The 17,470-nt window shown below is 42.3% G+C and overlaps 1 protein-coding gene across 3 annotated transcripts in view; it reads left to right on the top strand.

Moving 5' to 3' along the window:
* Nucleotides 1–17,470, top strand: part of CCDC149 (coiled-coil domain containing 149) — a 107,964-nt gene that overhangs the window by 73,888 nt on the left and 16,606 nt on the right. For all 3 annotated transcript variants that reach the window (XM_017866749.1, XM_017866740.1, XM_017866744.1), the window contains exons 5-10: nt 927–1,043; nt 1,806–1,978; nt 2,699–2,771; nt 4,167–4,251; nt 7,522–7,666; nt 16,279–16,355. In XM_017866749.1, coding sequence (XP_017722238.1) covers nt 927–1,043; nt 1,806–1,978; nt 2,699–2,771; nt 4,167–4,251; nt 7,522–7,666; nt 16,279–16,355 — 670 coding nt within the window. The remainder of the gene's footprint in view (nt 1–926; nt 1,044–1,805; nt 1,979–2,698; nt 2,772–4,166; nt 4,252–7,521; nt 7,667–16,278; nt 16,356–17,470) is intronic.

Below are 17,470 nucleotides of genomic sequence, written 5' to 3' on the forward strand. Positions count from 1 at the left end.
AGCCAGGATGGTCTCAATCTCCTGACCTCGTAATCCGCCCGTCTCGGCCTCCCAAAGTGCTGGGATTACAGGCTTGAGCCACCGCGCCTGGCCAAATATATACATTTTTAATATTTGGTGCATTTGGTCATTCTCTCTCTCTCTCTCTCTCTCTCTCTCTCTCTCTCTCTCTCTGTGTGTGTGAGTGTGTGTGTGAGAGAGAGAGTTCTTAGTATAATTTTAGTCATACTGCATAGAAACATTAGTATTCTTTTTTTCCCCCACTTAACATGGCATCATAGACATGTTCTCTGGTGTTACCTAGTTCACATAAGCCTCATTTCAGACAGCTGCAAATTAGCCACTTGGTTGGTTGCACTGTAGTTTGCTAAACATTCCACTATTGTTAGACATTGTTTCTAGTTTTTTTGTTTTTTTTTGTTTTAACTCTTTAACAGTGCAATCTACTTTTTCATTTTTTCCTAAAGTTAGCAGCCTGGAATTATTCTTGGCCCAGATTTTCAAAAGTAGAGTTACTGGATCATTGGGTAGGGACACTTTTAAGCCTCTTGATAATGTCACCTCATTGTTTTGAGTGTGGGAGTGTGCCCATCTCAGCAGAATCTTCCAGCACTGGGTTATCATTTTTGAATCTTTGCTAAATTTTAATGGGAACCAGAGTTTGTTTCCTCCCAGTAGCAGTGCTCCGCCAGACATCCGGCTTAGAGTGTCCAGGCCTTAAACAGTATATACATGTGTACACTACAATCTATATTTTTAATTTTTTAAAAAATTGATGATACTGGCAAGTAATTTCTTTGTTTTGTGCTTTCTCCAGTATTTCTTGAAAGTATCTTATCTTCCAAAAGTTTCTTAGTGTCCTTTGGTTTTTATTTGGATCTGTTTACTCTCTGTCCCTTTTTCTTTTCTACCAATGGAAAATGCAGCTCTTGAGGATGACGATTGCCAAACAACGGCTCGGAGACGAAGAAATCGGCGTGCGACACTTTGCAGCCCATGAGCGTGAAGACTTGGTGCAGCAGCTAGAGAGAGCTAAGGAACAGGTTCTCACTAACATCTATTCAGAGTTGGGGATGCGTTTGCACGGCTGGACACAACACAAACAAGAGTGGACCGTGTCCCCCGTTTCTCAGAGTATGGGGTGACTGGGATGCACGTTGAATGCTTTTACTTCCTTGGCACTGCACTAGGGTCCCAAGCTGACTCTTGGGTTTCTGGCCTCCAGCAGGCAGGTCTGCTCCCTGCCATTGAGTACCATTGTTCTGAACACAACAAGAAACTTTCCTCCTACCCAGGACAGACAGGGAGAGAACAACACATGACAAACTTGGCCTTACTTTGCAAGTTTCTGCTAAAATGCTGAGCAATGCCTCTTAGGCAAAATCTCAACAAGTGCAAAATCTCAACCCTAGTTAGGTAACATCTAAGAGAACCTAAAGTTCATTTTCTTCCTCTTACTAACTGAAGAGCAGAACAAGATTTCTGGGTCTAGAGTGGATTTGAAAAAGTATGGATTTGTAAGACACTGGCAGCTGCAGGGCATCCTGAAGTAGTTGAGGGTTCAGTTCTGGTTTTCCAAGCTGCTGCACCTCTCCTGTCTTAGATATAATAAGTGTCTGGCAGGAAGTCATCCCTCACTTTTAGCTGTTATTGTATTTCAGTGTGTGGCGCTTATGGTTTTAGGGCAAGTGGGTAGTGTTAATAAACTCTCTAAAAATCAGTCAACCAAGTGGGAGGCTCCATCTCTGGCCATAAATCCGGTGCCTGAGGAACATCTTGGGTAAGGGTACTCCCTGTGGTTTTAGATTGAGTCTCTGGAGCACGACCTGCAGGCTTCTGTGGACGAGCTTCAGGATGTTAAAGAAGAACGGTCTTCCTACCAGGACAAAGTGGAGAGGCTCAACCAGGAGCTGAACCATATCCTGAGTGGGCATGAGAACCGCATCATTGACGTGGACGCCCTGTGTATGGAGAACAGGCAAGTGGCCAGGCCCAGGCCTGTGTGTGGGAGGAAGGCTGGCTCTGTACAGGCCTGCAGGTTGGGAGTTATTTGCAGCCCTATTTACTTTGGAAAAAATTGCCTTACAATTGAAAAGAAACTCACTCCCCCAAAATGATGACATCAATGCTGTGTATTAGTTGTAAGAGTGAAAAAGGAAAGCAGCCCACACCTGCACAGCTGCACACATCTACCTTCTCTTTCCCTACACCTTCCCTGGTAGGTCGAGAAGGGCGAGGAACCCATGAGAGTTGCTTGTTATTGCCATCAAGGAGAAAGAAAAGAATAAGAAAATAAATTGAGAAATTCCCTTAGCTGTTTCTTTTCCCTGAGGCAAATTTCAGTATGTGTGTGTGTAACTTAATGTTATGCCTGGTGTCGCCTCTTCCTGCCTCTCTTCCCAGTGGAATCGTCTTAATGAGAATTATGTGAAAACTGTGTTGATATCCCTTAGGGGATCTCTGTGAGGGCTGTTTTAACGTGGGGTGTGTGCGATTTGGGCATGTTTGACCTTGATTGCATTCATTTAAGAAAAGGTCACAAACATGCACGTGTTTCTCCTTTCTAGTGAGCAGGCAAGGTGTTATGTGTAAAAGATAGCTCTTCTGGCAAGTGATTTTTGTTTTTTCCTCTTATACTTCAGTGTGTGTTTTTTATTTAGCCCTTAAACACTTCCTAGTTTTATATATTCTTTTCCAGGTACCTTCAAGAGAGATTAAAGCAACTCCATGAAGAGGTCAACCTCTTGAAATCAAACATTGCCAAATACAAGGTAGCAAAATCATGATGACAATGATGGTGATTCACTATTGTGCATCTAAATGTCATTCTATTTTAATTCCCTTTTATGTGCCAAAGATATTTTAGTACTTGCCTGCCATCCCAGATAGAGTCTAATAAGAGCTTTAACTGGGTAACCAGTGAAAACTAAGAATCCAAAACAAAAAACCAAAGCAGCTTTTCACAAGAACTCCTTCTGCAGCTGTTATCTGAACAAGGCATGCCCACCCAGGATGTGTTTTAGTGCCTGGTGTAGCCTCTTCACTAGAATCTGGACTTGTGTATTGCACAGCCTTGGTCTATTTGCAATTAGGTTTCTTACCCATTTTCTCTATAACATGTTCATTCATCAGATGCCATTTCTCTCATAATCACCCATAAGAAAATGGTTTCCGAGTGATGAAGAAACAAAGATTGGGAAGGCACAGTCTAAACCATAATGTTCACGTCACACTGCAAGGACAGAATGTTTAAATTCTCCCCACTGTTATTTAGTCTAATTCCAGCACCATTAGTTTGATAATATCTATTTCTGCAGATGTTAGTTGTAAGTGTTATAATTAGAAAAATCTCCTGGGTTTCTCTGCTTGGAAAATAGATTGATTTCTCTTCCTGAGGGTGAAGTTTTACAGCCATCTAGATACTTGGAAGAACCTTATTTTCCTGGCTTTTGACATTAGCATTTGTTCTCACAAGTCTCCATGCTGTTCTTCCTTTCCATTTTGTGGGGGCCACACATTATACCAGTCTATCTATATGCATTCAGCCAAAGAAGGATATAACTTTTAAAGTTGTATAATTAATCCATAATTTTTAAAAATGTGTGGATGGATTCATTTAACAACATTTATTCAGTTCTATGTGCCAAGCACTGACTAGATGCTACATATCAATTTTAATGTAAGTCTGTTCTAGGAATGACATGTAGGTGGCACATATGTACTTCCTTAATCTGTATCCACGGCAGACATCACTAATTGATCATGGCTCTCTGTCCTTCCAGAAATCACCATTGGTGCATGAAAATAAACCTAGTCACCATCTCATGTCTATTCAGAAGGAATTTTCATTACTAGTGACTTCACATGTTAGGCTGCATTCTTGCTTCAGATTTGATTTAATTTAACATGTATTAAGTGCTTTTTGTATACAGGGGACTGTAATTGCTATCATTCTGCCATGCACCACCTTTGTTGGAAAAAAAAAGTCTTCTTACCAGGCCGTAAAAATTATAACTCTTGGGCATAGACTTGGAATTCTAAATATTAGGCTAGCACTTGGAGTTTGCAAGGGGTTCTTGTGTGCCAATGAGAGGAGACATCTGCTAGGTATTTTTCCATTGTTGACTTTTCTGACGGGTTTTTATTCTCTCCCAATCCTGTTTTAGAATGCTCTGGAGAGACGGAGAAACTCGAAGGGTCAGGGTAAATCCAGCAGCAGTGCTCTGACAGGAGTCCTGTCTGCAAAGCAAGGTAGGATATCATGCTCCAGGAAAGACCACTCATGAGCGTAAAATACTAGAACTGCAAGGCCACATCCCATCCAGGATGCTGCTTTTGTGGTCTGGGAACCAAGGCAATCCATAGCACAGTGGTTCCCTGACTTCCACGTGCATCAGAGTTGCCGGGAGGGCCTGTTAAAACACAGATTACTGATTCCACCCCAGAGTTACTGATTCAATAGGTCTGGGGTGTGACCTGAGAATTGTGTATTTCTAAAAAGTTCCCAGGTGATGCTGATGCTGGTTCAGGGACCCCACTTAGGGAACCACTGCATTCGAAGTTTTTCTAATGACTAGACCCCATTTGGGCATATTCCCCTAGATTGTGTTCGCCTTTCCAGAATGTTCTCCCTTTCCTAATCACCAATTCAGCATCTCCAAGGATGCGTTTTGACCTCCTTGAATGTCCCCTTTTCCTGGCCTCTAGGATCAGAAAAGTCTCCTAGCTGCTGAAATCATTTTCTCACATAACATGTGCCTTTTTCGAAGAAGCTTTTATTGATTGCAATTTTGTTCCTCCTTCTTGTCGATTCCAATGAAAAATAATGATCTTCCAGGAACAGTCCAGGGGAATAAATAGCAGCACACTGGCTTCTGACACTTAATATTCAGAATTCAATGCTAAACATAAGTCTCAAGTTGAACATGCTCAGCTGGCCCACTTTTTGGTTGTTGATAGTGCAGACCAGCAACTATCATATGGCAGTCTTAATCAGCACTACAGTGGCTTAAAAAAAAAAGTGCTGAGTCTCCAGCCTACATAACAACCAAGGCTCTTTTCCAAGCAACTTCTTTTTTCCACTCAACCAGAAAAGAACACCCTAGAATTGTTTTTCAAAAGAAAACTACAATACTCTATAAAAATGTGAAGTAGCCCATCTAAGTTTAGCTCTGGATACCATATATAGCAAACCATCTTTGAATGTTGATACCCAGTGTTATCATTGATGTGGGGAATGCCAGCCACACTCAAACACTGTGGCAGAACCATCAATCTGGCACAGCCTTTCTAGAAAACCTGTGATGAAAAAGCATTCTATCAAGAATCTATTGGTAAACGAAATCTATGACTCTATGGCAGCGTGCTATGGAAAGCCTTAAACTGGCCCCCTTTGAACCAACAAAAAACAATTACCGACATATGCAGACGTTTTGCTACAAGACAGTTCTTCATACATTGCTTATAATAAAAAATATTGAAAACACAATAAATGTCCAGCAGTAGTTAAATAACTCTGTATCTGGTTTTTTGTTTTTTGTTTTTTTTTTTTTTTTTGAGACAGTCTCCCTCTGTTGCCCAGGCTGGAGTGCAGTGGCGCGATCTTGGTTCACTGCAACCCCTGCCTCCCAGGTTCAAGTGATTCTCCTGCCTCAGCTTCCTGAGTAGCTGGGACTACAGGCGTGTGCTACCACGCCCAGCTAATTTTTGTGCTGTTAGTAGAGATGGGTTCCACTATGTTGGCCGGGCTGATCTTGAACTCCTGACCTCAAGTAATCTGCCTCCCTCGGCCTCCCAGAGTGCTAGGATTATAGGCGTGAGCCACCACACCCGGCCAAATAATTCTGTATCTATACACGGACTACAAAGCAGCCATCCAATTTTATGTTTTAAGGGAAATCAATGATGAATAATATTGTTAAGTGAAAAAAGCAGGGTTTTTTTTTTTCATTTTTGAAAATAAAATTTGTGAGATTTATATTGTTTCTTTTTTTTTTTAATGTCTGGTAGGAATACCAGTGGTTGTTGTCCTTTTGTTTAACTCTTAGTTTATCTCCCTTTGAAGAGTGCTTTTGAAATACCCAAAGCGACTTGAAGAACAGCCATTCGGAGTCAGGAAGGACACATACGCAGGAGCACCTGAGTGAACCTAGGGTAGAAAAAAACGGTGGGAGAAGAAGCAGAAGTTGCAGATGTAGATTGGGGCCATGCTATGGATGGGGCTGGTGGTTTCTGAGAGCAATTTAAGCCATTTCAAGCCCAGCCAAGCATAAATGGGGAAACATAGTTGTAACAGCATCACTTGTGAAAGAGTCACAGATGTTTTAGTAGATAGTATTGTCATATTATTCATTAATAGTGTTTTATTGCCAAAGAAGCTAAGGAAATCTTACATTCTATTCACAGAAGTAGGAAATTTGGGATAAAAGAAGTGACAGTCCTACTATGTGCTAAGCTAGTATACCACACTGTAATACCCTTTATATATTTGTAAGTGGCATGCAAACAAATTAGGAATTTTTTTAAAGTATACACTTTAGAAACTAGACAAAAAAATAATTTTCTATCAGAGCCATCCCTAGATGACTGGAGACTTGTTAGCAGACTCATCCAGGGCAGGATATGCACAAGGGGTGGGTCTCTCTCATGTGGGTCTCAATCCTTCAATTACATGGAACTGTGTATGTTGTCTGGCTTTCATTTTGAACTTGGCCGTGAATGGGATTTGGCAGTTTGTGGAGTAACAAACATCCAAGAACAGCTAGATTTTGCATAATGTACTCTTTCCCAATATTTAGATATTTGCTATTTGCAGTCTGTTATGTATCTTTTTGCCATATCTTTGTGCCACCTTGCTATTGTTTGCTTAATGTTTTTCTTTAAGTCGATTTTAAAGTGATTCATTTAACTTGGCCTTATCCTAAGTAGTAGCACCTGTGAAATCACTGGTTTGTTATGCCATATATAACCTTTTCTATAATACCTTCAAACAAATGCATAGCTACTAAAATACAAAACGTATTTTGAACTTTAAGTAATCTCCTAAATTATCTTATCACCTGCCCGGGGTATCACATGGTGGGAAACTGACACAAAGCAAGGTGCTTGGAGCTAGGAGTCATTGGCATTGCTTGGCTGTGTGACCTTCAGCCAATGTTCTTAACCCATCTGTGCCTTGTTTTGTCCATGAAATGGAAAAAATCAATATTCTGTAGGGTATCTTTTCCCCAAATTTTAAGACTTTATGCATTAGTCATTATGAAAGTGTTTAAAATACTAGACAAATGCAAATATTATTATCCTCTTAAAAATTGCTGATAAAAGTCCTGAGAACTTCCTCCTTTCTGTTCAGTCCTCACACTGGATTTTACTTTGTTGTGTTGACACTTGAGGTGGACTCTCAATACAACACAGTAGCATTTTGAAGCTGGGGACATATTATCCAGGAAGGATGGACATTTGTTTGCATTCCAGTGTTTCAGAAGAATGACGATTGAGTTATATATTTTGTATCCTATCTAGTTCAGGATCTGCTATCTGAGGATCATGGATGCAGCCTCCCAGCTACTCCACAGTCCATTTCTGACCTGAAATCTCTGGCAACAGCCTTGTTGGAAACAATCCACGAGAAAAACATGGTCATTCAGCACCAGAGGCAAACCAACAAGTAGGTGGCCTAACTCTTGGGTTGGGGTGTGGGCGCGAAGGAAGTGGGACAAGGCTACCAGAAGTGAATGTCAACCAGGTGGAACCACGGACCTGTAGGAAAGGTGAGATCCCTCAAATCAAGAAGGAAACTTACTAAACTAGAATGGTGCTTCTGCTTTATATCAGCATCTTGGCTATCAGCTGGAGCCAAGCAAGGAAAGAGTACCAGCCACATTGAATGCTTACTCGAGGAGCTATGCCCTGAGTAGTATGTATTTCCTGGGTGAGTTCCATAAAATAATTGCCTGGGTGACTTGACCCACCTCTCCTCCAGCTCTTCTTTTAGGGGAGAAACTGCCTCAGTGCCATTTGAAACTCCCAGCATGACCTTGAGGGTCTTTGAATGGCAGAAACCGCCCAAGCATCAACTTCCGTAGGCTGCTGGACCTAGAAAAGAATCTCATGTCACTCTTCCAGATCAGCAAAAAAGATGGTGAAAAGGCAGGGTAATTAAAATGGAACGTCTTATTTGGTTTTTATAGCATGTTGACTATATTATGTAAAACCAAGCAGGTTAAAGTAGCCATTAGAGATGACAGAGGCAATATCGAGAGTGTTCAGAGAATGGTGAATAAACAATAAATTAAAGTAGCAAATACTACACATGGTGTTGGCTTCGTGGGCATGCAACCTGTGCTCAGAAGGACCCCACGTTAGGTCTGATCCTCCACTGTCACCATCTTGGAATTCTTAGTCATTTTTTTTTTAACAAGAGGGCCCCACATTTTTATTTTGCACTGGACCCTGCAAATTATGTAGCTGGTCCTGCTTGCAAGACAGATATTCACCCGGAACCAAAATGCAAGTGTGAGAGAACTGAGCGGGGCCTGGAAGGCCAGGCTTCAAGTGACAAAGGGAGGGACCAGAGAATCCGGGGCCTGACGAACGCAGGGGCATGGGAGAGAGGCAAGTGGAAAATGACTGAAAGTATTATAAAAACAAAATAGAAAAAGAGAAGCTGGAGTGAAGGGAAGATTGCACCAGAGATGAAGATGTATGTGGAAGAAAGCAGAGAGCAGCAAAGGGAAGCAGGGCAATCTCGAAGGGATGACAAGGGTAATTTATTGACAGGAGAAGGTTTAAATGTTCTTGAAAAAATGAAATCTTAACCAAGTAATGAAAAGCCAGATGCTGAAATGCAGATGCTTCTCAGGGGAGGAAGAAGGAATGGGCATCCCCCACAGCACGAAATGTCCTCCATGAGCTGGCTTCGTCGTTCCCTCTCTACAGAACACCTCATCTTTCAAGCCTTCTCAGGTCTTCTAAACCCTGGTCCATTCTCAGCAGGTGACCTCAGTTCCTTATTCACTGAGAAAACGGGGCTTCTCACCCTGAGCCCCTCAGCTTGCAGCTGCCCCGAAACCAGTGTCTCCCCATGTTCTGCTCACTCCTGTCTCCAGGAAGTACACCAGCCGCCATCTTGTTGGTCCCTGGGATCTTTTCTCTTCTGGGCCTCTGCTGCTCTGGGACCTCCTCTCTCACCCTCTTCAACCTCTTCCCTTCCTCTGGCTTTTGCCTCTTTGCCCCGAGCCCCCAAAACCTTTCCTCAATCCTGCTGCCTTCTCAAAAATACCACCAGCCTGGAATGTTTGTGAAGAAGGCCTCCTCTCCTTCCTCAACAGCCACCCTGTCTAAATGTATTCTGGGAGGTCACTTATGTTGGAATTGCTAGGGTGCAGTGGCTGGGGGGTGGGGACACTTGTTTATAAATGCAGAATCGGAGATTTGTGGGAGGGAAGGTTAGAATTCTGGATTTTATAAGTCGCGGATGAGTCCATGCACAGGAAAGAAAGATAACCTTGGCTTTAATGCCTCCCAAGACCTCTTCCTACATTTCCCACGGCATTCTTTCTTTGCAGGTCACCAGTATCCCCAAACTCCACCTTTGAGTCTCTTTCTTCTTTAATTCTTCACATTGAGATTTTCATCTTGAAATCCAAGTAAGATGGATTTCAAGCGGGAAACTCCAGCCTTCTCCATTGTCTCATTTCCTTTTCCCACCTCTTCCCCTGACCCCTCACCCCAGACCCACTCCATCTTTTTTCTCTGTCTTTGGTGCTTTTTCCCCTACCTGGGAGACCTCATTCCCTGTCTCTGTCTTTGCCTCTCATTCTCTGCAGACTCTTCTCAAATCTCTTATCCCCACCACCCCGTCAAGAGCAAGACCAAGACCCACATTTTCCAACTTCTGGTTGATGGTTTCTCCGGATATTCTTTCAGCTCCTCAAATTCTGTCAGTCAACATCCATCCTAGTATGTTTCACAAATGGTTATGCCCTTTGACCATCACTTCTTCCCCGGGGAGACCCTCCCACAGCTCCATCCTCAGACCCCAACCCTACCTCCCCCCGCCTAACCCACCTTCCTGCTACAGTTCTGAGCACACCACTAGCCTTCCCTGCAAAGCAGGCTGAGTCCCCTGCCAAAGGCAGCATCCACAGGCTGTCGGCCTGACATGCCTCTGCAGAGGATTCCAGCCTCCTCTGACAGATTGGTTCCCTAATGTGTTCCTAACCATACCCACTGCAAACATGCCCATTCCCCAGGTTCATAGCACTCTCTCCCTCCACTGAGAAAGACTGACATTTTCATTTGCCCATGTTTATTTTTGTTTCCATGTACTTTTTCATGTTTATTTTAAATAATTTTTGAACCCTCCTCTGGATTTGTTTAATTATTTATTTATGACAGGGTCTTGCTCTGTTGCCCAGGCTGGAGTGCAGTGGCACAATCTTGGCTCACTGCAACCTCCACCTCCTGGGTTCAAGCGATTCTTGTGCCTCAGCCACGCCTGACTAATTTTTTGTATTTTTTTAGTAGAGAGACGGTTTCACCATGTTGCCCAGGCTAGTCTCAAACTCTTGACCTGACGTGGTCCACCCACCTCAGCCTCCCAAAGTGCTGGGATTACAGGCGTGAGCCACCATGCCTTGCCTCTGTGGTTTTAATTTAATATTAATTTAAGGTTAAACAGCAATGTATTTCCAGACTACTCCCAGCTACCTTAATCCCCTTCCTGGAAGAAACGTCCATTCCTTATTTGTTATGTATCCTTCCAAAGGATGCATAGACAGTATAAGCAAATGCACACTACATTTATGTATATAAACATACTCATATATTTACATAGATATACTGTCTTTTTTTTTTTTTTTTACAAATGGTAACTGGTATTCATTTTTTTAAAAGCTTTCTTTTTTCATTGTTCTGCACCTTGATTTTTTTTTGCCCCTGTAATAATGGATCTTGGAGATTGCTTTATATCAGTACGTAAGTTGCCTAATGTGCCATCTTTAATACTTAGAAGGTCCTCTGTTTCATACTTTTCATAAATGTTTTATTTGGGGGCGTGTAAAGAAACTAATTATACTACAAATGGAATGAGGGCTGAGAATAGAATGTGACTTTGGTCTCTGTGCGTTCTCCCCCTTGATTTAGCCTTGTGTAACTGAAATAATAAAATAGCTTTTGGAATACACTGGAAACTACCTTGGTCTCTGTGTGCATGCCCCAGTTGCAATCTTAGAAAAAAATAATTAATTAATTTTAAAAAGAAAAGAAATGGCTTTATTTTGCTGGAGCATTATACATAGCAGTAAAGGTGTTCCTTCCTGACAGCGTGCGCTCCCCTGCTGGTTTTCCACTACCTGACAGTTACCACCCTCGAGAGGCTCCAACCGGAGCCGTCTCGAAGAATTGATGAAGAAACCTAGGACTTTACATCTTGAGCGACGTTCAATTAATAGGCAATTTGCTTGAGCTACTTCTTGCCAGCAAGTTGGCAGTTACCTGGTGATCGAGAAAGAACAGATGTGAGGTTCATTTCTCTTTCAAACCGGGTGGCAAAGCATTTGTGGATGAGGCGGTTGTTCAAGGGCTCTTTCACTGTGCACCACATTTAGTTTTCCAGGCCTTCCCTCCAGGCCCATGCCTTGCCGTGGTGGGGAGGTGGTGGTGAATATATGAGGACATATTGGCCTTTTGCTATCCTTCCTGCTATGCCTGAAACCGTTTCCTCTTCTCTTTCCCTGGCCAATGGTGAATGAGCTTGGAAGTTCAGCATCTTGGGGAGCAAAAGCAAGAGGGTGTCATGGATCAGAGCAGAGATGCCAAAGGAGGCCACTTGGGGTGGGAGGAGGCAGGAGCATCTCCAGGTGTGTAGAGACACAGTTACCTGCTTCCCCTTTAGAGTCGGACTTTCCTTAAAGACCCTCACTCAGGTATTCCTGCTGTCTGTGTTGTCCAGAGAGCAAGCACAGTAATGCAGTTCCTGTGTGAGTTCTGTCTTCACAGACTCCTTATCCCACCTTCAATGATGTCATTACTATCTAAAACCACTGCAGGGAAGCCATCTGGAGGCCTGGCGTCCTGAGAGATTTCCCTAGACTCCTAGGCAGATATATGCTGAAATCTACCCCAAAACAACCCATAACTAAATAAAATCTTTAAGACTTTAAAATCTCCCTCATCCTGCAAGAAAAACGAAAAACAAAAAACCCCAAACCTCTCCCAAGTTTGAGTTTGCCTCTAGCTACTGCCGTTTATCTCCTGCTTTTCCCTGCTAAGCTACTTGAAGAGCCGGCTATATTCACTTTTCCCAGAGTCTGCTTCTGTCTCAGCCCAGTCCCTTGGACTGTGGATTTCATCCCCTCTACTGTCCTGAAACATTCCTCCTTCAAGTGTCAGGCACATCTTCTAAGCCGCCTCTTCTCAACTCCCATCCGGCGTGACCACTTTCTAGAATAAGACAATATTGACCGCGCTGCTCATCTGCACCCCTCTCAACTTGGCTTCCAAGGTGACACATTGTCCTGGCTCTCCTCTGCCCCCTCCACTGTTCTTTCCGACTTCACACCCTCTGGTGGTGAGCTACTGACTCCGCTCCCCCAGCCTGCACTCTCAGATCTTTACCTTTCTTCCTGTATCCAGTGTGTCTGCACAGATCTCCCACAAGCATCTCAAGCTCATCTACCTCCTCATTATTGCCCCATTCCTGTAGCACCCCTGCATCCCCACTGGCTTGACCTGGACCATATCGATCCCACCTGGACGATGCCCTTCTAACTGATCTTTCTGCTTCTACTCACACTCCTTCCACTCCATTCTCAACTTGGCATCAAGAATACTTTGCCTAAACTTCCTCATGCTGCTTCCTTGCTTAAAACCCTTCACTGTGCTGGGCACAGTGGCTCACACCTGTAATCCTAGCACTTTGGGATGCCGAGGCAGGCAGATTGCCTGGGCTCAGGAATTAGAAACCAGCCTGGGCAACATGGTGAAACCCCGTCTCTACTAAAATACAAAAAAAGTTAGCCGGGTGTGGCAGCGTACACTTGTAGTCCCAGCTACTTGGGAGGCTGAGGCAGCAGAATTGCTTGAACTCATGAGGCAGAGGTTGCAGTCAGTTGATATCACGCCACTGCACTCCAGCTGGGCAACAGAGTGAGACTCCGTATCTTAAAAAACAAAACAAAACAACAACGAAAAACCTCTTCACTCTCTCCCCATTGCCAATATAGAAAAGTCTGAATGCTGTCAATATGGCAGGTAGGTCATTCATGGTCTGGGTTCCTACTGGTCTCTCTCGATTCATCTTCCACTTAGCTCTTCATTTCTGCTGTACAGTTTTAATAAGCATGTGTGTATTTTCAAGCCCATGTTTTTGCCTGGCCCCTTTGCTCACTAGCTGTGTAAGCCTGAGTGAATTAAGTGACCTTTCTGAGTCTCAGTTTTCTTATCTACAAAATAAGGCTAACAAGAGCTGACACATCAGTTGTTGCAGGACACCAAGGGAGTGTGTGTGCATACCTGGTATACAGCAAGTGATTAACAAATACCAGCTGTTATTAAAGCCTTCCACTGCACCGTCCATGTATGTTTTTGTGTGTATGCATCAGTCAGTCTCCCACCAGACGCTTAGTCTCTCAAATGCAGGGACAGGGTCTCCTTCTCCTCATTATCCCCTACAGCCCGTAGCACAGTGCTTTACAGAGCTGGATCTCGGGAATTGTTTGTTGAATTGGTCGAACTAAATTTAATGGACTCGGCTCCTGCTGTTCTCTCCACCTATCCATGCTGCTGGCTACTAAGACGTAGATAGCCCCTCTTCTCTCCCTGGGCTGCGTCACACCAGGTTCAGTGGGCTCCCTGCCACATTCTTTCAGTGTGAAGCTAGCAGAGATCCTCTTTGCCATTTGAAGCATTGTGGCTTGTATTTTGCAAGGCAGCTGCAGCCACATCCATGTTTCAACATGACCAGTTTTTAAGGAGCACTTCATGCAGACATGAGAAAGAATGTGCCAAGGTTGGTTTTAAAGTGCCATTATAGGGTATTGGTTAAGAACATGTGCTTCAGAAGCAAGTCCAGGCTTACATTCCAATACAGTCTCACCACCAGCTGAGTCTTGCTTATGGTTTTGGTCAAGTTAACTAACTTCTGTTCCTCACCTTCCTAGTGGGAAGAGGGGAGTATGGTGGATGAGATTGCTGGGGGCTGGAGAAAGACAGAACTTTGAGATAAACTGTGCATCCTTGGGCAAGTTGCTTAACCTCTGTGTTCCTTAAAGTCCACGTGTAAAAGGAGTATAACAATACCATGCATACCACAGGGTTTTTGTCAGGTTAGATGAGGTAACACGGATGAGGTGAGTGTTCAGCATGGCCTCTGATGTGTGTTAAGGACTCAGGAAAGATTAGTTGTTTGTGTTAACAGTGACACAGTTGATATTGTTGTCGGTGGTACTATTGTTATTATTTCTACTGTCGTAACTTCTACTGAGTCCATTTTACTACCTCCAGCCCTGCATCAGACGCTGATAAGAGTCAGGTCAGAGAAGAAAGCACTGACAAACTTAGGCAGGAGCCCTGAATGTAGATTGCTGGGGACACCAGGACATTCACTCCGTTCCATTTCTGAGAGAAGCGGCTGTGTTATCCTGAAACATCAGAAAAAATATAACCCAGTGTCTCTTCACCACACCTTCAAATGCTGCTCAGACGGCATCCCTCCACCTCCACAGAAGAGTTAAGCCTTATCTTTTGTTTCCAAGAAGCAGCCACCTACAGATGATCTGATCTCGTTAAGAAACAGGCATCAACTTGAACACTGTTGTGATTGCATCTCAAACTCATCAGCTGGTAAAAAGGGAGCTTGGATCAGAAGGTCTGAGCAAAATATGGAAAGTGAGATTACAAAGGATAGCGCCTATTGAAGGGTCAGGGACATGAAAGCAAAAGAGACCCAACAAATGGAATGAAAGTGGAAAGTAATTGATGAAGACTATGCATAATTTTAAGACTTAGGGAAAAGAAGAAAAGAAAAGCTCTAAGTACCTAGATGGAAGAAAACCACATAGAGTAATTCCTGAGTTTTCTGTGAACTCAAAGGGAATATTAATTAAGATGATACAAGTCAATTCAGGTAAAACAAGGATGAATCCACAGCCATATGTATGTGCAGATATATACATATTCATGTCTCTGTGTGTATGTGGGTGTGTGTAGCTATCTCTGGAATATAAAGAGAGATAGGAGAATAATTCTAGTGTTCTGATTTATCTTGCTGAAAGGAATTGAAACTTTGCTATTAAGGTGATTTCCACATTATTTTAGCACAGCAGTGCCAAGAAAATCCCCCAAATAAAATAAAGACTGGTTTTTCAATTTCCAGCCCAATGGGAAGTGATTCAAGTTTTAGAGGACTATTAAATCATTTCCCAACTATATTTGATTTTTTATAGAGTGATGTGGGAGTATGTATGCCCCCATGTCTATCCATGCATGTAGTGAGAGTTTGGCTTCCAAGTAAGCATTATGGTCTTTTCAAATACACACATTCTAGAATTTATATATCTTAGTGACTCAGAATGGTCAGCTTGGAAAACAATGTAATTATTCTAATGATTCTGCAATTACTGAAAACTCTTTTGAAATATCTCTTTTCATTCTTCCCATAGCTAATTATGAGTCATGAAAAAAGAAAGGTATTTATTTAATCAAATATATTTATCAAATACTTCCCATGTATCAGGTATTGTGCTAAATATCAAGAATGTGGATATCAGTAAGACATGGGTCTAAGAAGGCTGATGGTATTATTTATTGACTCAAACCAACATTACCAAGCGTGTCCATCCATCTTATTTTTCAGACCTGGTTGTTTCCAAAAATCAGATTCACCCTCAAAGAATCAAGGTGTGATACTATTAAGGGATTAAGGGTATTCAAAATTTATTGTCTTCTTTGCAATGAGCATTTCTTAAATAGAGATTCCATCAAATGATTTGGGCAGCGGTGGAGTCATCATTTAGCTTCCCAGGAAAACTACCTTTTGGGAGAGGGCTCACTTTCATGGTATTTGAGTATTGTTTTTAATCATTCATGTACTTTCTATTTGCCTATGCACTTGCAATAGAGCACATATTATTTACACACACATACGTTACAAATGCTCTGTTTTTAGCATATATCATAAATCTCCAAACTTTTCTACTAGGGCACCAGTGGGATTTCCAGGGCTGCGGGCTGACAGGAAGCTTAAAAATCGACTGTCATCTTCTCCCCTTTTTTCAGAATCCTAGGGAATCGAGTGGCTGAGCTGGAAAAAAAATTAAGAACTCTGGAAGTTTCTGGTTTGTGGAGTCTTCCAGGTAAACAGAACTTCATGAAAACTATTTTCCTTTTTTAAGAAATGAAACTCCCACATAATTTACAAGAATCTTCTACCTTTTTAAAGTCCTTTTATTCTACCTTATTTAAACTAGATCATTGCTGAAAACATCTACAAGTGTTCTAAATTTAGAAACTACATGGCAGGCTGGGGTAGAATCAGAAAATGCAATAAATATTCAGGGTCTCATCTGTGGAACTGTGAAGTTTAGCAAACCTGAATTCTGAAATTGTCACTGTGTCTATATTTTTTTTAACTTTTGTGAATGTAGTCAATTGCTTCTTTTCTTTTAATCTGTAGATATCCTATAAAGATTTATTCAATTTGTTCAATTTAATTATCAGCCCTAAAAGTTAATATAAGAACTTAATAAAGATTTGTGCAATTTAATCACCAGTCCTAAAATTGAATCTAAGAACATACAAAGATTTGTCCAATTTAATCCCCAGTACTAAAATGAATATAAAACCAACAATTTTCTAACCCAAAATGTACTCCACCACCTCCTTCTCTTCCCTTCCCCATCCTGTTTTACTTAGTCTGAAAATCTGAATTTCCTGTGATTTTTTTTTCCATTTGTACACTGTATTTGGAAGCTCTGGTGTTCTACTTTAATTAGCTGTATTTTTCCCACTTGTCTTGGTAAAATACTCCTTTTGTGAGACCCCAGTCAGCCATTCCCCGTTGACTTTTTACTCTTCAGAAACTTGTATTTACCATTTCCACCATCTCCCCTTTCCCTGGAAACCATGTTGTACCTCTAGTTTTAGTTACTTAACCTTCCGCACAAACCAGTCTCCTTCATCCTTGAATGATATGGGTGCTTCCCTGGAATGGACGATCAGTAAAAGTCAGCACAGGGAGGCAGGTGGACAACAACACATTTTCTGAAATGTAAACCTGAATCGCTGCCTTAGGTTGCCTGGATGTGTGTTTCAAGAATTGGAATTTTTTCTTAGCAAACTATCACAAGAAGAGAAAACCAAACACCGCATGTTCTCACTCATAGGTGGGAACTGAACAATGAGATCACCTGGACTCGGGAAGGGGAACATCACGCACTGGGGCCTATCATGGGGAGGGGGGAGGGGGGAG

Source organism: Rhinopithecus bieti, unplaced genomic scaffold (assembly GCF_001698545.2).
Source record: "Rhinopithecus bieti isolate Rb0 unplaced genomic scaffold, ASM169854v2 scaffold_1599, whole genome shotgun sequence".
NCBI classification, from domain to species: domain Eukaryota; kingdom Metazoa; phylum Chordata; class Mammalia; order Primates; family Cercopithecidae; genus Rhinopithecus; species Rhinopithecus bieti.